At 40.2% G+C, this 24,790-nt stretch overlaps 1 protein-coding gene across 4 annotated transcripts in view; it reads right to left on the bottom strand.

Annotated features, from left to right (window-relative positions):
• Positions 1 to 24,790, bottom strand: part of LOC138750550 (microtubule-actin cross-linking factor 1-like) — a 30,168-nt gene extending 5,378 nt beyond the window's left edge. The window contains exons 1-7 of one of the 4 annotated variants that reach the window (XM_069912644.1): positions 24,424 to 24,790; positions 13,839 to 14,048; positions 9,424 to 9,652; positions 8,893 to 9,209; positions 7,865 to 8,032; positions 5,116 to 5,239; positions 3,515 to 3,610 (exon numbers count right to left, since the gene is read on the bottom strand). In XM_069912644.1, coding sequence (XP_069768745.1) covers positions 3,515 to 3,610; positions 5,116 to 5,239; positions 7,865 to 8,032; positions 8,893 to 9,209; positions 9,424 to 9,652; positions 13,839 to 14,048; positions 24,424 to 24,621 — 1,342 coding nt within the window. In that variant the 5' untranslated portion in view covers positions 24,622 to 24,790. Of the gene's footprint in view, positions 1 to 3,514; positions 3,611 to 5,115; positions 5,240 to 7,864; positions 8,033 to 8,892; positions 9,210 to 9,423; positions 9,653 to 13,838; positions 14,049 to 19,541; positions 19,616 to 20,896; positions 21,157 to 24,423 lie in introns of those variants that run through there. The other 3 variants (XM_069912645.1, XM_069912647.1, XM_069912646.1) reach the window with 3 other exon arrangements.

The following is a 24,790-nucleotide window of genomic DNA, read 5'->3' as shown; positions in this document are numbered from 1 at the left end:
ATATTCCTCCCCCTTCCTTTACAACTCTTCCTCCCTATCCTTTTCTCTCCCTCTCCTTCTCCACTTCCTCTCCTTCTCCTCAAACTCTCCCTGTATCCTTCCCCCCTTCCTCGACATTTCTTCCTCTCTCCTTCCCCTTTCCCTCTCCTCCTCTTCCACTCACCCTCTCTCCCTCTATCCCACCGCCTTCCTTGACAACTCTCCCTCCCTCTCCTTCCACACTCTCTCTCTTTTTCCTCTTCCCTTCACCCTCTCACTATATCCCTCCCCCTTCCTCGACAACACTCCCTCCCTCTCTTTTCCTCTCCCTCTCCTTCCCCTCTCCCTCCTCTTCCCCTCTCCCTCCCCTGAGTGAGGTGCTGGATTTGGGAGGGGGGGAGGTCAAATGCAAGGGAAAGTCTACAATATATCCTTTCTAGCATTGATGGAGAGAAGGATTTTGAGCTGAACGCTCTCTGCACCCTGAAAGAGACAACATGGTGGAGAGGATGGTAAAAAAACATCCAGCCTGCTGGACTTCATGATTTGGGGCACTGAGTGTAAAAGTTGGTGAGTCAAGTTACAGCTGTATAAAATTTTGGTTCGCCGCATTTGGAATATTACGTAGTGTTCTGGTCCCTGAATTCACGGAAGGATGTCGAAGATCTTGTAGACCTCTATCACGTCTCCTCTAATCCTTCTACACTCCAGCTCTGCGAACCTTGCCTCATGAGAATTGTTTCCCAATCCAGGCAGCATCCTGGTAAATCTCCTCTGTCCCCTCTCCTTCCTATAATGAGGTGACCAGAACTGAACATAATATTCTAAGTGAGTCATACCAAAGATTTATAGATTTGCAACATGACAACTCTACTCCTGAATTCAAACCACCTATGAAGGAATCTCAGCACACCATAATCCTTCTTCACTCTCCTATCAAACTGTGCGGCAACCTTGAGAAATGTGTAGATTTGCAACCCAAGGTTCCTCTGTTCATCCACACTCTTAAGTAACTGACCATTAACTCTGGACTCAGCCTTCTGCTTTGTCCTTCCAAAATGCATCAACTCTCAGTTATCTGGATTGAAATCCATCCACCACTTTTCTGCCTAACTCTGCATCCCACCTTCATCATTTTGTAACCTTTAACAGCCTTCATCTCCATCCACAACTCCTCCAAACCAACCTCCGTGACATCCGCAAACTTACTGACCTATCCATCCGCCTCTTCATCCAGGTGACATGAAAATCACAAAGAGCAGGGGTCGCAGAACAGATCCCTGCGGCACCAACCTCCAGGCAGAATACTTTCATTCCACTACGACACTCTGCTTTCTTCCGACATGACAGCTTTTATTTCATGCAGGTAATTTTTCGCTCATCCCATGACTCAGGACTTTCCGAAGGAGTCTCCTGTGACCGACCTTCTCAGACGCCTTGCTAAAATCCTCGTAGACCTCATCTATCACCGTACCCTCATTAATTTCTTTTGTAACCTCCTCCAAAGACTGAGTTAGATTTGTGAGGCCCAAGCTTGCCTTCACAAAGACATGCTGACTATCCTTGAGTAGAGTGTATTTCTCCAGATCTTCATAGATCCCATCCTTAAGAATCCCTTCCATTAGTTTACTCACCAATAATGTAAGACTAACCCTAATTCCCAAGATTCTCCCTATTACCTTTTTTAAACAAGGGGACTCTATTTACCATTCTCCAATCCACCCGAGTCGCGCTGCCGTCTATCTCCCTCCTTGCCCACGTGAGTGGTGCTGCTGTCTCACCCCCCCCCCCACACATCTGGGTCACGCTGCTGCCTCTCCAACCCACCCCCCCACCCCTTCACCAAGGGTCGATATCGACCACTTTGGAGACCCCTAATATGTTATTTAAAGTAACTTAATGTCACTTTATTCGATTCAGCAAAGAGTGGGGCAGGGAGGCAAGGTTAGGGGGGCTTTACTAAAGCTCAGCCTGGAGTGGTAGTTAATCCGCCACAGTTGACATGGCGTTGCAGTCGTGCTCCAATCTTCAAATATACCTGGATGCAGCAGGCATGGATAATTGCCGATGATTTGCCACAACCCATTTTTTATACACTTGTGGATGCATGAAACTATGCACCAGCTTTGATCTTTTTCAAACTTCGAACATGCGAGGCAGAAGCTTTAATAGTAAGAACCCATTTACTTGTTTCAGATGGTGAAGAGAAGCAACATCCACGTCATTCTGTGCATTTCTAAATGGCACATTGGGGAAGTAGTGAAATCAAATTGCATGAGTGGATGCAATTGCTTTGGATGAGACCTTAAACCACATCCTATATGGTTTTTAAAGAACATACAAGATTCTATCGTACAATAAATTCTGTTCTTTACCCGGCCTCGGGCCTAGTCGGTTCGAGCAGTGAGTCGGAGGAGGCGGAGACCAGAGTTTGGGCAGTGTTCGGAGGTGGAGCGAGTTGAGAGTGACAGGTTTAATTGGTCAAGGCCGATAAAAGGAGGGAAACGCAAAGGAGAGGCCAGCGAGGAGTGGCCCAGTGAGTAGTGGCCTGGTGAAAGAGTGGGGTTTCGAGGCTTTGGCTTGAGAGGGTTCAGCGAGTAGAGGCTGAGGTCGAGTGTATCTAGATTAAGGTAAGACTATATTTTTTTGTTATTTTATCTTTCTAAGGTGAGGGGGAAGAGAGAAGGGTTGAGTGTGAGAGCAGTTTGCTCTTTTCAGTGTCAGATGTGAAAGGTCCTGGAGTCTTCGACCTCCTGGACATCCACGATTGCACTAGGTGTACTGAGCTGCAGCATCTCAGGGACCGTGTTAGGGAATTGGAGCTGCAGCTCAATGACCTCGACCTGGTCAGTGAGAGTGAGGCCATCATAGATAGGAGCTATAGCCAGGTGGTCTCAACAGGGCCACAGGAGGAGGATCAGTGGGTTCCAGTTAGGAGAGGGGAAAGGGAAGAGACAGATACAGGAGGGGGCACCTGTGACTGAAGCACTCAACAAATGGTACACCTCCTTGAGGAGCATTCAGGCTGGGGAAGGAATCAGTGGCTGTATCTCTGGCACAAGGTCAACCTCTGTTGCCCAAAAGGGTAGGGAAAGGAAGAGGAGGGTAATAGTTATAGGGGATTCGATGGTCAGGATGACAAATTGGGGATTCTGTGGATACGATTAAGGAAACAGATTGGTGCCAGGGTCTGGGATGTAACTTCCTGTGTCATTTCAGAACAAGTTGGATAGCTGCATGGATATGAGGGGATTGGAGGGTTATAGACAGGGAGTGGGTAAGTGGGGCTAGAGGAGCCCACTTAAATCGGTGTGGACTCGAGGGGCCGAGATGTCCTGTATCTGGACTGTAATTGTCTCAGCCAAGATTTATCTTGCAATCAACATCATTAGGTCATTCCTGCATTGCTATTAGGGACCAGTTATGTGTGCAAAATAGCAATGTTTCTCAACTAGGTCAACGACCCTGCTTCATCAATCCAGAAATAAAACATTTCCAAAATCGCAGTGGTGAGAAGTGCCAGGTAAAAGTAAACCTTCAAGATCTTCCACTTGGACATTTGTCCGTTCCAACGTCCTCTTCTGCTCTGATGTTTCCTGACGCAAACACTGGAATCTCTGTTCGATGGTAGCTAAAATGAACACAAGGTTCTGTTACACATACATTTAAAAATGTCTTCAAAGATTTACCATGTTTCCGGTGTTTTCTTCCCAAGAAACACATTTTTTTGTTTTGGAGAGAGAACTGTGGGTTTAGTAATATTTAAAGCAATGCAGAACAGAAGATGACGAGAGAAAAGGTGAGCAAGGAATGAAAAAAGTTTGGAGGGAATCAGCGTGAAATAGCAGACAAGTGAAATGAAGAACAGTGAAAAGGAAGGGACATTTGCAAAAGAAAATGGAGAGAGAAAGAGAGGGACAGTTGTGCAACTCTGTTGAAAACATGTTGACTTCAAGGCCTTTTACTCATCGAGAGGAGCAGGTGAAGTGGGGGGGAGCTGGGGCCGGGGAGGAGCAGGAACAACAAAGAATACCCTGCTGAATAGAGAAGACTCTGAGAGCAGCTGCAACCGTTCTCACCAGAACTGTATCCCGCCCTTCAGGTGCTCAGATGCATGGATCTTCAGTGCCCTCCCAGCACAGCATGAGAAATCCCCTCTCATTGGGGGGTCTTTGAGACATCACAGCCCTAAACACTTCCTTGGCTGCATGTTTGCCAGATGTTCACACTTGGTAAATGGCCGCTGCTTAACCTTCTACCATTTCTACATACCCTCTATTTCTATTAATAACTGATCAACAAGACAAACGGAAAATATAGAATTTCTGAGGTTTAGGAAAGGAAACAAAAATGTATAAAAATAAATGAGCTGATAGAGCATCTGGAAAAAAGAAAAGCAACATTAACATTTCGATGGAGCTCGTGACTTCACCGCCTTGCTGGCATATTTTAACATATGTTTCCTATTTCCAGTCTTGTTTCTATGATTGGAAGTTGTCTGGTTTCCAATCATTCAATCTTCTCTTTAATTGATGAGCCACGGACAAGTATGCATGACTGGAGCCTGGCTGCTTTATTAAATAATCGCAGAGCATCACTTTCAACGAATTCACTGCAAGAATTCCCATTTGCCGCCATTTTCATTTCCAACGCTCCAAATATGGTTCTCAATTCAGTACCTTTAATGCAACAATTTTATAAGACCCAACACTTCTAAGATGCACCACTCGAGCAGAAATTTCATTCAATAAACACACATTTTGCAATACTATTGCGATTCTGGCCTACGAGTCTGAATCACTGACCACAATTCAGTGGAGAAAGTTCGATTGAACTTTCTTAAATACTGCATTTTATTCAAACATTGAAGTGTGCACAGTTCTTTAGTAAATGGTCATTTTCAGAGCTGTTTATGAAATGATAGCCTATTTATGACGTGCTAGGTAAAGATGATTCAACATTTGAAATCCAATCAATTGCAAGAAATATTTTAGAATGGTTCAAAGAGGTTGGTGGGTCCCCACTGGTAATTTGCACAATTTGAAAATGTCTAATTTACCAGCTGGAAGCATCACTTGTATTTGTTGGAATTAGAGAACCACCTTTTGATCTAAACATCAAATGTTGAAATGGTACCTGTGGTCTTTCGAAGCTGGACTATATTTGGAACAACGTCATTGCTCAAATTCAGCAGGCACTTTGCTGCCTCCTGTAACTTTTCGACACCATCTTCATGTTCAGAAATTTCTCCCTGAAGAACCTGTGATTTCAAAATGACACAATGACTCATTCACAATAAAATTAATATTTATTTCTGTATATCTTAGATTTGCCGATGCCTTGGTTAATTTCGATATTGTCTTTGGGTCAAGGAGATAAACAGCCTGTGAAGGCGATTCTATAAATTATCATAAATACCAACAACTCTCTGGCCTGCTTTGGGGTGAGGAGGCGAACATTTTCAAGGACCCAATAACCACAGGATATTGGAATTTTCTCAAACAACCAGATCAAACTTTCTATTGATCATTACTCATTACTCATTAATGCTTCGAGGTATTTAATATGCCTGATGTTTGAGCATCTTCTGATGCTGTTGAGCTCATCATCTTTATCTTGTCTACATCTCTTGACCGGCCCTGAAGTCCCCTTGCAAACCATCAAGGTCACAAGAAAATATTTAAAAATGTTCTGATACTTAGATTTACATCAGCATTGATAAAATAATGCTGAAGAACTCATTTGGCTTTTCACCACTAATGGACATAGATTTGGCTGCAGAGGGTTATTCTGCATTATCGTTTTTCTGCCTGTCTACTTTTACTCCAGATGACCCCTCTCCCCAATCCATCATCCTTCAAAGGTAAATATGTGTTCTCCCTCAGCAATCCGACCCGTTTGCAACTCCTATTCTCTCGAGCACTTAATGGCCCACAGCTTTTCTCCATGACCATCAATCCCAGGCCATTATTGCAATAAATGGTCCGATTTTTCTCTGACTGCAAGACCAGAAATGCCCTCCACCTCAATAAAGCAAAACTTTCTGATTTGTCTTTCTGATGCAAATTCCAATTCCTCAAACATCAACTCCAGTCAACATGATGCCATTAGTTTCGTTAATGATAGAGAAGGATAGGTCTGGGACTCGGGTTGAGATTTTAAATTGGAGAAAGGCCAATTTGAGGAAATTAGAAAGGAATGAGAAGGTGTTGACCTGGAAAAGTATGTGCGGGGTGAGTGGAAGACCTACAAAGGTGAAATTTGGAGAGTACAGACTTTTCATGTTCCTGTCAAGATTAGCAGGCTTAGGAATCTGGTTTGGAAGAAGAGAGGTGTGCAGCAGGTATAGACATCACAGAGCAAATGAGGTGCTTGAAGAGTATAGAAAATGCAAGAAAAAACCTCAAGAAAGAAACCAGGAAGGCTATGTGGATGATAATGGGGTAAATTGGATGAGTAAGCTTGCAGGTGTTGTGGACACTAAAGAAGGTTTTCAAAGCTTGAAGAGGGATCAGGACCAGCTGGAAACATGGGCTGACAAATGGAATTTAATGCAGATGAGTGTGAGGTGTTGCATTTTGGAAGGACAAGCCAAGAAAGGACATACATGGTAACCAGTCGGGCAGTGAGGAGTACGATAGAACAGAGGGATCTGGGAATACAGACACCTCATTCTCTGAAAATGGTGTCACATGTGGATAGGGTTGCAAAGAGAACTTTTGGCACATTGACCTTGATGAATCAAAGGATAAAGTATAATTTTCATTGGTGAGACCCAATTTGGATTATTGTGTGCCGTTTGGATCACCTAACTGCAGGAAGGATGGCAATTGTGCAGAGATTGACTTGGATGTGGCCTGGACGTCAGGAGCAGAGTTGTAGGAAAAGGTTAAACAGGTTATGATTTTATTCCCTGGAGTGTAGAATGAGGGAAGAATTGAGAGAGAGATTTAAAATGATGTGGAGGACAGAGTAAATATAGGTAGGCTTGTTCCACTGAGAGCAAGTGAAATACAAACCAGAGGACATGGGGTAAGGGTGAAGGGGATAAATTTAGGGGGAACATGAGGGAGAACGTCTTCACACAGAGTGAAGAGGTGGGAGAGTGGAACAAGCTGTCCGTTGAAGTGGTGACTGTGGGCTCAATTTTTAATTTGAAAAGAATTTGGACTGGTACATGGATGGGAGAGGTATGGAGGGCTATGGACTAGGTGCGTCAGAGGGCCTCGGCAGAAAAAGGGTTCGGAACAGACAAGAAGGGCCAAATGGGCCTGTTTCTGTTCTGTAATATTGTAAGGTTCTATGGTTCGAATACTTCTTTGGAATAAATCAATCTCTGCCACTTTGCAAACAAATCTTACCTCCAAATGTGCTCCAAATCACCACTTTCCTCCCACCCCCCTTAACCTGTTCCTGAAACCCCCATCTATGGAGTTATCGTCTCTTCACCTGATGATCCCATTAATGATTTGCTGAGATTTTTTGCTCTGCTGTTATAATCTTGGAGGTCGTCCAAAATTCTGCCACCATTTTCTTAGGCCCCCATTAAACATGGATAAGGTCTGAGGAAACCCATACTGAAAATAGACACACAATGAGAGCAGAACTGTTTGGCTTCTTTGTTACAGTTTCCAATCTCGCCCCCACCATCTGGAAGCAAATTGGCTGTTGGATCTTCATCAGGCTCCCATTAAAACCTGATCAAGTTGGAATGAATGGAGCTCAACTTCCTATTTCAGGTGCCAAACTTACAACCTCCCATGTGGCCTTAACCACTGTTATTGGATGTGCACATTATCATTATTTCAAAGCATTCATCATTCTACTCGTAAATTAGAATAAGCAACATTACACAGTGATTTATGAAATAACAACTTTAATTTACCATGATATTTTCAAGTTCTTGCTGCAAGATTTCTGGATTAGGGATGGCCTCCAGCTGAACCATTCGTCTTTCTCTTTCTACTCTCTCTAGCCACAAACGCAGCTCATCTGCCTTCTCTTGCCATTGTTCAAATACCTTGGTGCTAAGACGGATTCCAAGTCCAATGCACTATAGAGTGAAAGAAATGAATGAGTATGTGGATTTTTAAAATGTACGATTTTGTGATGCGATCAAATATCGAGTGTCCAATCGATCCAAAATGGGTCAAGCGATACATTACTGGTCCATTACTTATGCCAACTATCATTTTTTTGTTCCCTGCATCAAGTTTTTTGAGGGTCACAGACAAAAAGGCAATGTTAACTCCTCACCAAAGGTGAAATGCCTGTTACCCTGCCGTACTGTTCCATTTTCTTGTTATGTCAATAAATCTTTTAATTAATATTTTGAGTTTGCTTTCAAAATAAACTGATGGTCAGGAATATATCAGAAGCATTGAAAACCTTCACAAATTTAGTGTGTCAGTGAAGATTAGACAGAAATTCTTTTGGGGCTGGGCTTGTTCCAGCCGAACACTCTGCATTTATGTTATGCCATTCAAGCCTAACCCTTGGGTTTAGGACATACTGAGCCAGCGAGGTGACCTTTATGGATTGGACACATTACACCGTGTTCAGTGACAAATGCACGTGGGAGGCCAGTCTGGAAAATCTTCACCAATTATGATCTGTTCGACATTTGATTTTATTAAAAAGAAATGAGTTCATGACTTATTTTCTGCAGTGGTCTCTGTCCAACTCGAGTGAGTTTGGCCACCAAGAGAGCTCCACAATACTGGAAAGATTTGATCATTGTTCCTGTTCTTCATGGGTATTATTAATCACAGCCGCAAACCTTTTCTAGAGCCACTCTTATAAGACTAAAACTTACATAAGTTGCTCAGTCTATCAAAATGCTCTCATGTTACTGATCTAAAGTAAAATTGGAGTTTAAATGCTATTAGTCAAAAAAAAGGAGATATGTCATACTTCTGATCGAAGTGCGTTGAAGCGAGCATCGGCGCTTTCAACCGTCTCCTCCACACGTTGGCTTATGGCATCAGGATCAATTGGGATCTTGTAGCTTTCAATTGCATTCCTGATTTCAAAGAGAAAGGCAGCATCGAAGAGACTTTTCCAAGATCGTCTGAGGTATCTTAGATCCCCTTTGAGAAACTGAAGATCATTGAAGAGGAATTTCTGCTTCTTAAGTTTGAATGTCAATGACGTGGAGTCAAATTCCTCAGCTTTTATTTTTCGTAGTTCCTTTTCTGAATGAATCATTAATGTTTCAAATTCATCATGATCTGTTTAAAGGAATATAATGGTGAAATAATCAAAATGATCAAATAATACCAGATTATATAGACTTTGACACATTGACAGGATCCTGTAATAATTACAAGTTGGGGTTATTCCAAACCACATGTAGCTTTCAGTTGTCTTACTTAGAATTCTTTTTAACTCTCAGTAAATAGTATTTTATAGTAATCTGGAAAATAAATGAATACTTTCCCTCACCTTTTCGGAACTTCTGCAGTTCTAGATGCAGATCCTCAATCACGTTTAATTGAGAATCTGCACTTGATAAAGCGGATTCGTACTCCTCCATCAAGACATTCAAGTTCTCCTGCAGTGCAACTTCCTCGTCTCGCAAAGGGTCCTGGACATTTTGTTCCAGGAAAGTCTGAGCTGCCTCTATGGCCAAAACCAACTCTTGCTCTTTCTGGGACAACTTTTGGCGATGTTCCTAGAAAAGAAACAATCCTAGGTTCATTTTTATTGCTCCAAGTTGTCTTGGGGGAGGTAAGGTTTCTATTTATTGCATTTGCAATTGAAATAAAATATTCAGGTTTCCCAATTTATTAAAAATCAGGGTACCAAAACACCCTTAAATACACACAGGAAACGTACTTCAAGTCCAGAAATCTAAATGGTTTTATGCTTTCGGAGGTTTAATCAACTACCTTGATCTACAATTCTTTGCTTGTGTCAAAGGATGAATCCTGCTGAGATGGAGTAGAATATATTACATATTTAATTTGACTGACAAGAAAATAAATCCTCTCCTTCAGTATTTGTACACAGTCCCTTCCCTGTCAAACAGACGTACTTTTATTTAAACTTAAGCACATTAAACTTTTGTCATTTGAATGATCTCATCCTTAACTTTCAATTCAGGGATTTAATATTCTTTCATGACGTAAAAGAGAACACGTGAAATCTAACGAGAGGTGACTGTGATCTAGTCAGGAGAATGTGAACTAGTTTGTAACTGTGTAAGAATGCACCCTTCTCACTGAAGTAACTGTGGGGTGGATGTCTATGTATATGAGTGTGTCAACATTTTTAAGAGATGGTGGATCTTCTTGTCTTTTTTCTTCACTGGTATCACTGTTTCCTTCACGCCAGACTTGCACATCTTCGCCCAGTGGTTTGCTATGCCGTAGGCTCCACATTCAGAACCGTGTGCGGGGCAATCATTTTGGTCACGGAGGGGTGTTGTCCGCTGCCCTTCCTACAGGTCCTGGGGGTGGCACTTTTCTGATTGTATTTTTTATAGCATCAACCCTTCCTTCTCTTTGCTGTGGGTGGGTCTGCATTGATAGGGATTTCATTTGCGTCCTCGTGGATTCGAAGACTCTGCCTGTTTCTATATCTTTGGCCAGTTTCAAGCTATCCTTCCCTATAAGAGACTTTTGCACTTCAGGATGGGAATATTAGTGGATCAGCTAATCTTTCCTCTATATCCTTCCATCTGCATTTTGCAGCATTAATTTTTGGTGTAGTAAGGACGTTAGTAACAGTCTCATCAGTCTCTTACACAAAACCTTGAAATTCATTGCATTCAAGTCTAGGATTAGAGCTGAGTTCAAGGTGAGAAACAACCTTTGCAAATATCTGCTCTGGATCATTTTTCTCCACCCCGTAAGCTCTCAGCTATTAAATAAGTCACGGCCTGGCTCCCCTGTCCAGACATGTATAGAACTAACCTTCTCCTCGCTGTTGCATTTTTAAAATAGCTTTTAACTGCTAAATTGTACATCTGCTGAAACGTTTTCAACGATTCAACAATGTCTTCAGCCTCCCGTCCATCACTGGGTGAACTGCTGTTGCACCAGCCATTCATTTCCAGGTGTACTTTTTCTCTTCTTCCCCTTCAGATTTCAGTCACTTCCAATCAATTTTATAGTTTTATTCTTGTTCTCTTAGACCGACCACTGCCAACATGTTCTGTCTCCGTGTTACCTGGGAGGATTCTTAAATAACTTAAAGATGCAAGATTCAAATAACAGAAGGGAGTTTACTTACTGATGCCTTCCACCATCTCAGGAAACTGTTCACACTCATACTCATGTATAGGTGCCCCCCAGTAGTGCACGACGGTTACCACAGTGAGAAGGGTGTATTCCTAGGAAGTTACAAAAGAGTTCACATGATCCTGACGAGATAACACACCCTTCTCACTGTCGTAAATGTCATGCACCAATGTGGGGTGCATGTCTATGTGAGTATGAACATTTCCTGGCATGGTGGAAGGCATCAATAAGTAAAATCTCTTCTGCTATTTGAATCTTGCATCTCTAAGAAGATGCAAGATTCAAATAGCAGAAGAGATTTTACTTCTGCTATTTAAGAAGCCTCCCACACAGAGACATAACGGTGACTTTATTGTATTGATCTTTAGCATTTTGTTCAACATCCTTTGGACTTTTCAAGACTTTATTCAAGTCGCCTTATTCCAAAACAAACCAGGCTGTCAAGCACACACAGGGCAATAATTTGCATACATGTTAAGCAATGCTTTACGAAAAGAAGATAACATCAATTGGTAAATGTTTAAAGATCTTTGCTCTTTTTTAACGATGAAAATCTGACTTGAGCACTGCATATTAAGGAATGACAAACGTGAAAATCTATCCCCATTTTAGTGAAAACATTCTGGGTAATTATCATTTTCACATTAGTGCTTCAAGATGCAGGTGTCCCTGCCAGGGCCCAAACTGAACGAACGGCAATATCTTTCCCAGTTAGAAGGGAGAGGAGTGTGGAGGGGAATCAGCAGGTAGTAATGTTCCTACGGACCTAATGCATGTCCCTCTCCATGTCAGAAGGCTCCTCTTTGGACATATTCTTGGAGTCGAGTAGATGTCGTTCACTCCGTTGATAGAATACAGGACTACCTCAGTGGAGAGAATGAATGGAGGGCTAATCAAGCCAACTGCTTTGCTCTGCTGTTGAGGTCCTTGGGCCCTTTGGGAATTGTGCTCATTCTGTCAAGTGCGGAGCAAAGGTTCGCCACCTACTGCTTGACAGGTAGCCTCTGATCTGTTTTAGTTATCACAGTACTCAAAGTGGCTGGTCCATGTTAGGACCACAGTGAGAAGGAGACCTGGAGTCATGTGACAAAACCCAATTGAAGTACCATTATGCAGGTTATTGGTGAACAATGCCACTTTATGTCACAGTGTGTGCGACACACTTTCCATCGGGCAGCTGATTAAATAAAGTATGGCTTTGTCCTGCTTTTGGTAGATGGACCAGATACCTGAAGAATTTGCCACTTTGTCAGAAGGATGTCAGTGGATCAACTGTGACAAGAGGTGCAAAAAAATCTAGACTGAACTTCTCCAGTACTTCGAATGTGATGGAGTCTGGTCCTATTTGTCTGCTGCACTTGGTGTTCCTAAGTAAATCAAATAGGGTGAAAGTGATTTCTGTGATGGTGTCGGAAGAACCTGATGGAACATGCTAGAAAGTGTCTTAACCCCAACATTGTTATTCAGAAGCTGAGGCCTACCACCACTGAGAATGAGGAGACCCTTGGTCCCTCTTTTCCTGTTTACTGTTCATGACCCAGCCGGAAGGACGACAGAGCTCAAATTTCATCAGCGGTTAATTCTGTCTTTGGAATGTTATTTTTTTTTCTGCATTGCCTGCCCACTGTCCAGTGTTGTAAGATTATCAGTCTGGCACCTCATGTGCATCTGCATTCCCTATTAAACCATGGTGATGACTTGTCTTGGTTGTAATGGGAGAACTAACGATGGTAAGTAACACTTTCCTGCTGCAAATGTTAAAGGCCCATCGTACCTTTTGGCCACTGTGATTCCAGCTGTCAATTTATTCTGAATCTATCCCATTTAGCACAATGGTGCTACCACACATCAGAATTGAGGGAGCCCCTGGAGAAACATGGGATGAGTCTTTCTGCTCCTGCTGTCACCAACAGTTGCCTCAACAACAGGAAAATTGTGGTAGTGAGGGGGTGTAGCCTTACTCACTCTCTTTTCCAAACCAATCCCTAGATCTGCACAAGGATCTGGCCTGGTTGAGTGGACGAACAGTGACGTTGCTACGCCAGAATTCATTCCGGTGGTGTATGCTTCCTCAACCCTTTTTGGTTGTGAATAGCTTGCATGGCCCATTCAAGGGGTTATAAAGAGTTAATCACATGAGTGGGTGCTGGAGTTATCAAAATAGGGGAGGAGGTTCTTCCCTTTACAACATCAAGATCCACATTATCTGAGAATACAGCATTACTGAGGTGAAGAGTTTTTGTTAAGAAGCTGCCATGGTGAGATTGTTAGTGAAGGGGCTATGTGACCATTGTCAATCACTGCCCCTTCACTAGTGAGTTAATCATATTCCCGTCATCTCTCATCACTTGCGTGACTGGGCCAGAGCAAAGAACAGAAAGTAGGACTGAGTTAGAAAGAGGATCTGCTAGATCTTTGAATAGGATTGGGAGAAGATCGTCAAAATTCAATTCAACATTATTTGGAAATTGTGTTAGTCATTATTTAAGTGAAATTTAGTCAGTTGCCTTTCATCAAATCTGTACTGATCAGAGGTTCTGATGAAAAGTCCAATCCAAAATATTTTTACAATTGTTCGAATATACACTTATCCAAAACACCTGGAAGTGTTCATACCTTCAGGCCTTGCTGGTGGTCATTCAGTCTTTCGCCCATCTCAGCAAATGACCCCATCGCATCGTCCTCTTCCTCCATCTGGAAACCATCACCTAATGCGTAGAATTCGTCTTCGGTGATATGAACTCCATAGTGACCCTCGACTGCCAACCATTTCAGAAGATCACCTACTGTCTTCTTATGTTTTTGTAGGTGATCTTCTGTTGTTTCCTACAAATTGCAAAATCCTGTTAGTTTGAAGACGTGTTGTACTTTCCTGGCAGCAATTCCATATTCCCTCATCTATTTGCAAACCCTTGGGATTGAGGAGGATGTGAAACCACTTGAGTGGAAGATGCCTGTTTATAAACAGTGGCCATTCCACACCATTTCATCGGAATATGCACATGGGCAACACGTGGTCTTGCCCAGTCTTGGATCAATACGAAAAGGATGGAAAATACTAAAGACCAGCCTCCTATACACACACACGGGCATCGACAGAATTCCGCTTCATCATTTCCCTGCTCATGTCTCCCTAACACTGCCTTCATTTCTCGGGCCCCTTCGTCTAATCCCTCCCCTTTCATTTCAAAGGCCTTCTCTGCGTCTAAAGCAACTGCTACTGTTGGCGCTTTACTCCCTTCTACTGCATGAATTAAGTTAATAAATTTACAAATATTGTCTGTTGTGCGTCTTTTTTTAATAAATCCAGTTTGGTCTAGATTTACCATTTTAGGTACATAATCTGCTAATCTGTTTGCTAATAGTTTAGCTATTATCTTATAATCTGTGTTAAGTAATGATATTGGTCTATATGATGCTGGTGCGAGTGGATCTTTCCCTTGCTTTGGTATTACTGTAATTATTGCTGTTTTACATGAATCTGGTAAGCTTTGTGTTTTGTCAATCTGGTTGATTACTTCCAGGAGGGGAGGAATTAATAAATCTTTAAATGTTTTATAGAATTCTATTGGGAATTCATCCTCTCCTGGTGTTTTATTATTTGGTAGTTTTTTTTTATTATCTCTTGTATTTCTACTATTTCAAATGGTTCTGTTAATTTATTTTATTCCTCTATTTGTGATTTTGGTAGTTCAATTTTAGTTAAAAATTCATCTATTTTGCCTTCTTTCCCTTCGTTTTTAGTTTGGTATAATTGTTCATAGAATTCTCTAAAGTTTTCATTGATCTCCGTTGGATTATATGTGATTTGTTTGTCTTTTTTCCTTGATGCCAATACCATTTTCTTAGCTTGTTCTGTCTTAAACTGCTATGCTAGAATTTTGTGCGTTTTTTCCCTTAGTTCATAATATTTCTCTTTTGTCTTCATTATATTCTTCTCCACCTTATATGTTTGTAGTGTTTCATATTTTATTTTTTGATCTGCCAATTCTCTTCTTTTAGTTGTATCTTCCTTCATTGCTAATTCTTTTTCTATATTTACTATTTCCCTTTCCAACTGCTCTGTTTCCTGATTATAGTCCTTCTTCATCTTGGTTACATAACTTATTATTTGCCCTCTAATGAACGCTTTCATTGCATCCCATAGTATAAACTTATCTTTCACTGATTCCGTATTTATTTCAAAGTACATTTTAATTTGTCTTTCAATGAATTCTCTAAAATCCTGCTTTTTAAGTAGCATGGAGTTTAATTTCCATCTATACATTCTTGGAGGGATGTCCTCTAACTCTGTTGTCAATATCAAGGGTGAATGGTCCGATAATATTCTAGCTTTATATTCTGTTTTTCTTACTCTATCTTGCATACGAGCTGATAACAGAAATAGGTCTATTCTTCAGTATGTTTTATGTCTACCCGAATAATATGAATATTCCTTTTCCTTTGGGTGTTGTTTCCTCCATATATCCAAAAGTTGCATTTCTTGCATCGATTTAATTATAAATTTGGTTACTTTGTTCTTTCTGTTAATTTTTTTCCCAGTTTTATCCATATTTGAATCCAAATTAAGGTTGAAATTCCCTCCTATTAATATGTTCCCTTGCGTATCTGCTATCTTCAAAAAAATATCTTGCATAAACTTTTGATCTTCTTCGTTAGGTGAATATACATTGAGTAGATACCAAAACTCCAAATATATCTGACATTTTATCATTACATATCTCCCTGCTGGATCTATTATTTCCTCTTCTATTTTAATTGGTACATTTTTACTGATTAATATAGCTACTCCTCTTGCTTTTGAATTATACGACGCTGCTGTTACATGTCCTACCCAATCTCTCTTTAATTTCTTGTGCTCCAATTCAGTTAAATGTGTTTCTTGCACAAATGTTATATCAATTTTTTCTTTTTTCAGTAAATTTAGCAGTTTCTTCCTTTTGATTTGGTTATGTATTCCGTTAATATTTAAAGTCATATAGTTCAACGTAGCCATTTCAAACTTTGTTTATCTTCCCTTTCCGTTTCTCCATCATCACCTTTCCTTCTTATCCATTTCTGTTTTCTTGTTTTGAACACTTTATAAGACAACATTTCTAAAACATCAAACATTTTCCTTATTCTCCTATTTAAAACTTCTTTAACCCCATTCTCCCCTCCCCCTCCTGAGTTGCCCTTTATCTCTTGTTGGGCAAACACATCTCCCCTCTCCATTTGGATTTGCGAATTCACTCGCAAATGTCAACTGATTTTGCAGTGACCGTAACTCATCCCCAACCAGTCCCCCCGGAAAAGATTTCAATTTTCATATGTAACAAAGGTCACTCTTTTAATTCCCTCCTTATTCCCTCTATTCCCTTTCATTCCCTTATTAATTCTTATCTATACTCTATATATTTTCCTCTAAATACGTATACATTCATGTATACACACGCATACATACACATCTACATATATATATATATATATATATAAAATATATATTAATATATATATATATAAAATATATATATATTATATATATATATAATATATACATACATATACCCATATACACACATACATATAGTTCGTGGTCATTTTTACTCTCATTACATGTCTTCATCTCTCTGCTTGTTTTGTAGTTGTTCTGCAAATTTTCGTGCTTCCTCTGGATCCGAGAATAGTCTGTTTTGTTGCCCTGGAATAACTATTTTAAGTACCGCTGGGTACTTTAACATAAATTTATATCCTTTTTTCCATAAGATCGTTTTTGCTGTATTGAACTCCTTCCTCTTCTTCAGGAGATCAAAACTTATGTCTGGATAGAAAAAAAATTTTTGACCTTTGTATTCCAGTGGCTTTTTGTCTTCTCTTATTTTCTTCATTGCTTTCTCCAATATATTTTCTCTTGTATATCTTAAAAATTTTACTAAAATGGATCTTGGTTTTTGCTGCGGTTGTGGTTTCGGGGCTAATGTTCTATGTGCCCTCTCTATTTCCATTTCTTCCTGTAATTCTGGTCTTCCTAGGACCCTGGGGATCCAATCTTTTATAAATTCTCTCATATTCTTGCCTTCTTCATCTTCCTTAAGGCCCACTATCTTTATATTATTTCTTCTAATGTAGTTTTCCATTATATCTGTCTTCTGAGCTTACAGCTCATGTGCCTCTTTAACTTTTTTATTAGATTCTTCTAATTTCTCTTTTGTCCTCTACTTCCATTTCTACGATTATTTCTCGTTCTTCCACATTCTCCACTCTTTTTCCTATCTCTGATATGACCATTTCTATTTTATTCATTTTTTCTTCTGCATTCTTAATTCTTCTTTTTATCTCATTAAATTCTTGTAATTGCCATTCTTTCACTGATTCCATATATTCTTTGAAAAAAGATACATCCATTGTCTTGCCTTTCTCTTCTTCTTCCACTTGTTTCTGTTCTTCTTCTTCTGGATTGACCATCTGTTGTTTCCTTCTTTTCTTTTTACCATCTTCTTTCTTGTTGTCGTTATTGTCTCTGTTCTGCACCAGCTGCTGTGCTGCAGGTGTCTCTCTCAGCTGTGGAGATCGACTCCGCAGCTGTTTCCCCCTCCCGTCAGTGTGTTTTTTTTCTTGCGCGGTTGCGCACCTTTACTCGGCTCTGCGAGCCATTTTTGTAGTCCCAAGCCCGGGACTTCCACTGACCTGAGGGAGCGGGCTTCTCTCTCCGCGGCGGGCCTCCTCGGACAGGTAAGGCCTTCACCTTCTTCTTCCGACGTTCTTTCTTCTTCTCTTCTTCCCGTTGTTTTCGACTTTTCTCTCTTCGCTGCCATTTTCTTCTCACCTTTATTTTTACTTTGTTTTAAATTTTAATCTTGTACCTTTGTATTTTGTGCGTTTTTTTTAAACTTTTCCGGAGAGGGCTGGAATTCCCTGACCGGCCACTACTCCATCACGTGACTCCCCCAACTGGATCATCTTCAGCTGTCATCATTTTCTTAGTCACAGACCTAGTTACCGCACATGCAGGATATATCTCACCATCCTCTCTAACCACATCCTTACTAGGCCAATTTGTCAATCTTAAAACTGACCCAACTTTATTCTCTGACAAATCATTCCCCAGCAAAAACGAGACACCTTGCATGGGTAACTCCTACTACAACAGTTCCTTTGACTAATTCTGAATTTAGCACAACCTTGTGAAGCAATATTGACCCTACCTCATCTCCAACACCTTTAATCAAAGTTGTCTCCTCTGTGTCTGTCCTTTGATCCACAGTTAAAACGGTTTCTAACAACAATGACTGAGCAGCCTCAGTATCTCTAAGAATGTTAACTGGAACCTGTGGTTCTCCCTCCTTTATTGAGACAAAGCCCTCTGACACAAAAGGCTTGAAAACATCCATGACCTACTGATCAGGTTATGCACCTCTGCTCTCCTTAAATTCCACTGTTTCTGTATACATGGATCTGGTTAAACCTGTTTTTACCTTTTCTGTTTCAAGACTAGACAGTCACACGACCAGCTTTCTTACACAAATGGCATATAAATACAGAAGTTCTGTCCTTTCCTACCTTTCCTTCATCTTTTTACTGAACATTTTCTCCAGACTTTATTTCAGCCCTACTATCCTGCTCCATCCTAACCTTATGAACAGGTTTATTAATCTGGTCCACATGAGCTCTCTGAAAATGCCTATTATTCTGGAATGTCCTTTTGTGAGTCTTCCTCAACAAATTTTCCTTCACATGTAATATTTCACTATTATAATCCTCTACGTTTGTACTTTTCTCATCCAATGTTTAACTTCAACAATTTTCAATGCCTCAGAAATAGCCATCACTTCCTATTTTCTCACCTTCTGCAGTTCTGCAGGTGATGGTTGTAACAAAAATGTATCAACATCCATTGCTGCAGTTTTTCCAGACACAAGCTTTCTGTAAGCTTGTAAAAATAGCCTGCAAAAACATCCCAATCAACTAATAAATCATGAAACTGCAATGTTCAAATCCTAAAGGATGAGCCCCCATAAAATGTTACGGAGTCCAGATGACCCCAAAAACCAGTAGCAATAGATATGCACGACAACACAGGGTTATTTAAACAAAAGTAGTTTAGAATTTTATTTGAACATGAAAACAGAATTGAACTTTAACTTATTACTTAACCTACCTAACCCACTTAATCCGCCCTCAAATACTAAGTGCAGGTGAGTGTAATGTGTATTGAAGATTAGAAAAGTTCTTTGGATCACAGTCCAATCTCACTGGTTGCAGGCAATTCTTGCAACAGTGCTCATACATTAGCATTAACAAAGTTCACCAAGCTTTGGTGTTTAACAGACATATGGTTACCACTCAGAAGGGCTCTTGCTGGTTTTCAGAGAGAGAGATTCCATTTCCAGAGCATCTGCAACTGATTTCTTCTTAATTCTGTCTTTCTGACAGAACTTGCCCCCTTCAGGGTTCTCCGGATGATCCTTTTTCTTTCAGGTCATCTTTCAGACCTACAGTCTTCTCCTTTGACCAGGCAGCCTTCCAAAGTTTGGCAGCTTGTCCCTCTGGAACAGATTTCTCTGACTCCTTCTCTCTCACTCCCTCCCTCTCTGAGAGCAAAGCTGTTCTAACTCTGCCTGCTAACGCCACATGCTCTCCTAGGCAAGCTGTATGTGGATACTTTGTTGCTCCTTTGCAAAAAGCAGGATGCAATAATCCTGCTAAAATTCTGGCTTTTCAAATGTGTGTGTGTGGAAGCTGCTCGAGTAATTCATTCCAAGCTACCTCTAAAACTCTTGTCACACTGCACATTCAGAGATCTGAGAAGAACCCTTGGCCGAGCCAACTTTGCTTGAAAGTAAACAACAATCACTAGCGATCTGTGGTCGTCTCAGCCTTCCTTAAGATAGGTTGCAGACACCACTTTATCAATTAGTGCATTGGATCAGGTAGTGCCGGAAATACACAGAGAAGCCGCTGTGTGGAGATTTCACAGAAATACAGTTTAGAAGCAGGAAAGGATCAGATGTTATTGAACAACAATGAAAGGAACTATTAGCATGTGGTCTACAAAGTAACCTTTTTGTATACTTTATTTAAAATCAAATTCAAAATCCACAATAAAATACATCATATTAACATACAAAAATTTCCCCCATATATACCCCCCTCCCACCCCCTCTCTTAGCTCCCTCCCATCCTCTACAACCTCAAACTAAAGAAACAAACCATCATAGTCGGGTTTGATGTCACCAATCAACCATGACATATTTAGACCCATACATTTCACAGAGGGACCCGCACATTAACAAAAATGGTAGACGCATAGCGTAAATTGTAAGTTATCTTTTCCAATGGAATACATGATTGCAAGTCCATGTGCCATCTCTGAATACTTAATTCAATTTAATCTTTCCAGGTTATAGCTTTACATTTTCTCGCTACTGCCTATTCCAACTGAATAAATGCAATTTGAAATGTATCCAATTTCATTTCCAAACTCCAATTTACTTCATATGTCCCAATAAAAATTCCATAATTCCATTCAGAAAGGGTTTCACCTGATCACCTAACCATACTGAATGTAAAAAAGACCCTATCTATTCCCCACATTGAAAACACATATCCAAAGAGATAAATCTATACCTCTTCAACTTCTCAGGTGTTAAGTAAAGTTGATGAATAAAATTATAATGAACGAATCTTTATCTTACGTTTACTGGCTTAGTCACACTGTCCTCACATAATGTCATCCAATCATCCTGAGAAATTAAAACCGACAGATCCTTCTTCCTTTTACTTCTCACTTTATAAATATCCGACTTAGGCATCTTATTTTGTAATAAAGCATACATTTGTGTAATCAATCCCCTTTCCCCTCCTTCAATAATTGAACATTCAAATCTCTTCCTTCGAGGTAATCTCAAACTGTGTCCAAAATTATCTAGTAACAAAGTTACTAAGCATGGACCTGATCCATTTTTTCATTCTATCACTGATATGAAACAAAATTTCCAGCTTCATAACAATCTTCGGCCAAGATAATACCTTTCTTTTCCCAAATATTCAGGAATACGTGATTTATTTTTATACAAAGCTTATTTTAATACAAAGGGTTTTAGCCGAAATTTTGCCCTCAGCACCAATAGCAACGTTGGTCCGATACCATATTTCCATGAAATGTTTTAACACCGGTAAAGGATAATTTTGGAAAAGTTGAGCATTCCATTTATAAATAAACTGTTGCATTCTTTGTTCATGAAGCTGAGCCATTTGGATTTTAGCCCAACGTAAAGATTGTTGTGATCCAACCATTCTATTAATAAACTTGAATTGTGCCGCTTCATAATAATCCTGAAAATGTGGTAATTATAAAACTCCAAGTCAATTTTTGTATAGATACTCTTGCCAATTTACCTGTTCATAATAAAGATCTTCCCAGCACATGGAAATCCTTAAAACCTTTTAGGAATCCCACATGTAATTGATTGACAAAAATACTGAATACGGGGGAAAACATTCATTTTAAAACACTGTCGTGATGGACACAACCAAGAAAGACTCAGCCACCACATTGAAAGCCATTAATGACGTTTTTATTCAAATTCAGCCCGCGCCCGCTTAAGGGCAGCCTAAGCTCAGTCACCTCGTGCATTGTGATATCAGAATCGCTGCCCCAGGCGTGCGCTGGGCAGGTGACTTGAGGCAGGGAGAAAACCTTGACAGCGCCATCTTCCCATGGCTGCTCCACCATGTGGCGTTATACACCATGGGAGACTGCGCCGCCACATCGCCCTATTAAAGTTATCAGTAAATCTTTCCTCCTATTTAAATCTAATTTAATTTTATGCTATAATAGTCTATAATTCAACTCATATAAATGATTATAATTATCATCTACATTTATCCCAAAATACTTAATTTTATCCAACCGCTTAAATGTAACAATATCTGCAGTTTGCATAATCCATTCTTGTCAAAGGCATCATTTCACTCTTATCCCAATTAACCTTATATCCTGATAATGCACCACACTGTTCCAACCTTGCATGTAACCTTCCTAACGACTGCGTAGGATTTGTTAAATATATCAAAGCATCATCGGCAAATAAATTCATTTTATACTCTTCCTCATTTGCCTTAATATCTTTAATATCACCATCTTGTCTAATCATTCGCGCTAACGGTTCAATAACCAAAGCAAATAAAGCCGGTGACAAAGGACACCCTGTCAAGTTGATCTAGATAATATAAAGGAAGAAGATACTTGTCCATTTGTCACCACTCTAGCCAATGGATTTTTATATAAGGCCTTCACCCAACCAATAAAGAGTGGCCCAAATTTAAATTTTTCCAATACCTTAAACAAAAATCCCCATTTTACTCTGTCTGCAAGGTAACCTTGATTAGAGAGAGGCATTAGATTAGATGTATTTTTTAGATTTAATTTTTCGAGTTGTTTTCTTTTTCTTTTTATTCTTTTGTTTTGTACAATTTATTTCAATAAATGGGTTCACCATATAGATTATTTCTTATTACATTACAACTCCGATTATCTGAAAGGGCTGTGACCAACCGGCTGCTGCCGAGAGGCCGCTCTCCTGGATGACGGCAGGACAAAGGATTCTTCCAACCACTTGCTGGGAGTGAGTGGTGTGCAGTTTGATGGGAGAGTTGGAGAGAAAAGTCAATAGGGGAAGGTAAAGAAGGAATAGAAAAAGAGAGGGGAGGGAGTTACCTGAAACGAGAACAATCGATGTTCTAATTTCACGTGCAATAATTTTTTTTTCAACCTGAGAGGTTAGTTTGTCTCTGAAAAATATTTCAGATAAATGCAGATTCCTGATTTGTTTTGGATATCTTCATTTATTTGAATTTTTGTAAACTTTTGGATAAATGAGGATTTCAGCGAATCTGATTTTGGATGATTGGAGTTGGAGTGTAATTGTTTTGGAGGTTAACAAGTCATCCTGAATGTAGTTTCATTAACTTTGTTTTCTTCGCGTGTCCTTACTCGTAATGGAATGAATTGTCACGTGGTTTTCAGATTTCTGTATGTATGCTTATATGTTAAACTCAATAAAAACATTTTACCAAGAACAAGCATGTGGTCGTGAAGGTAAAAGTCACAGTTAAAACTTTATGACTATTTTCAAATCCACTGCAAAGCATTATCTTCATCATGTGAACCATGGCAGTGAACAGAACAAAAGTATCTGGAAAAAGCAAGGCAAAACACCTTTCAGGATTGGCCCAATGAACATTGGTTCAAGGGTTGCTGAAGGCATTGCAACTGAACACATGGCACAGGGTCAATCCCCAGAGACATTCAGATTTTACACCTATACACTCAAGGCTGAGGTTTCTGACTTGAATTTGATGAAAGGCAAACCACAGATTCTTGGTGCATCTTTACGAAGAACACTCTTGTTTTGATTTCAGCTAGAAAACCAGGACTCCAGTCTTTCATCAGTCTTTCTTCCAGGGCAGAAACCAAAGGAAAGGGCACATTCTTCTGGGGGTCCTTGGTTAATATTTACTCTTAAATCACCATGGCAGAAACACAGAACATAGAACACTGCAGCATAGTACAGGCCCTTCAGCCCTTGATGTTGTGCCAACCCATATATTCCTTCCTAAAAAAAGCACTAAACTCTCCCTACTCCAAAACAATAAAGAGAATTTAATTCCTGCCTTTGACAGCCAATTGTTCCCAGAAGAAATATTAAAAATAATTATACTTCAAATGTAACAACAGAAAATGTTGGAAATAGTCAGCAGGTTGGTCACCTCCTGACTTGCTGGGAGTTTCCAGCCTTTTCTGTTCTTATTGAAATATCCAGTAATTCCAGTTTTATCATTTACACTTTAAACCTTGGGGATCCTTTGTGCTGTGAAAGGAAAGAGAATGTTTTTCATTTTAATTTACAAAAATAAGACTATCTGGACCCATTTATTAAGTAGGAATGTATAAATTCCAAGTAGGATTCACTTGTTGATGACCTTGTTTAAGTTTCAGAATAAATGAAGCACCCAATCTGTAGATGCTTTGGAAAAAGATAAGACAAAGCATAACTGATTTACCAACACTGAATTGGAGGTAATTAGCTGCGAAACACCAAACTCTCCTTATAGGATGAGTGTCTGATGTTTACGTGAGTAATGAACCTTGTGCACACAGTACAACTTATGTTCATTTCGACATTGCCTCATAGAAGGGTTCACACGTGACCGAGAGTACCTGCTGCGTGTTTTCTTCCCTGCGGTCGACATTGAAGTCTGACGATTCCTCCGCAGCAACTCGGGAATGAAACCACCTGCCTCTGATCTTCTTGCAGCAGTTGCACGTCATTCTTTTCCGAGGAGTGAGGGATCTCCTACTCTGCTCCTCTTCCCCAGCCACTCGTGCCACTCGTAGACAGCACAAGGCATTGCCCATTTTCCTGCAAGTCACACGCGAGGTGTTTCCAGTGACGTGTGATGTAGTAATTCAAATACGTCACCACCGTGAGCCTCACTTGGCCAAAAAGCCCTGGTATTCGGCAAAGACTGTGCCACGCGCTCGCACCACGTTCAACCCTCACAATGAACACGACTGCAGTCTCAGC

The sequence above is a fragment of the Narcine bancroftii genome, unplaced genomic scaffold, assembly GCF_036971445.1.
Source record: "Narcine bancroftii isolate sNarBan1 unplaced genomic scaffold, sNarBan1.hap1 Scaffold_165, whole genome shotgun sequence".
In the NCBI taxonomy this organism is placed as follows: Eukaryota; Metazoa; Chordata; class Chondrichthyes; order Torpediniformes; family Narcinidae; genus Narcine; species Narcine bancroftii.
The sequence above is the reverse complement of the archived record's forward strand: the minus strand, read 5'-3'. Positions and strand labels throughout refer to the sequence as shown.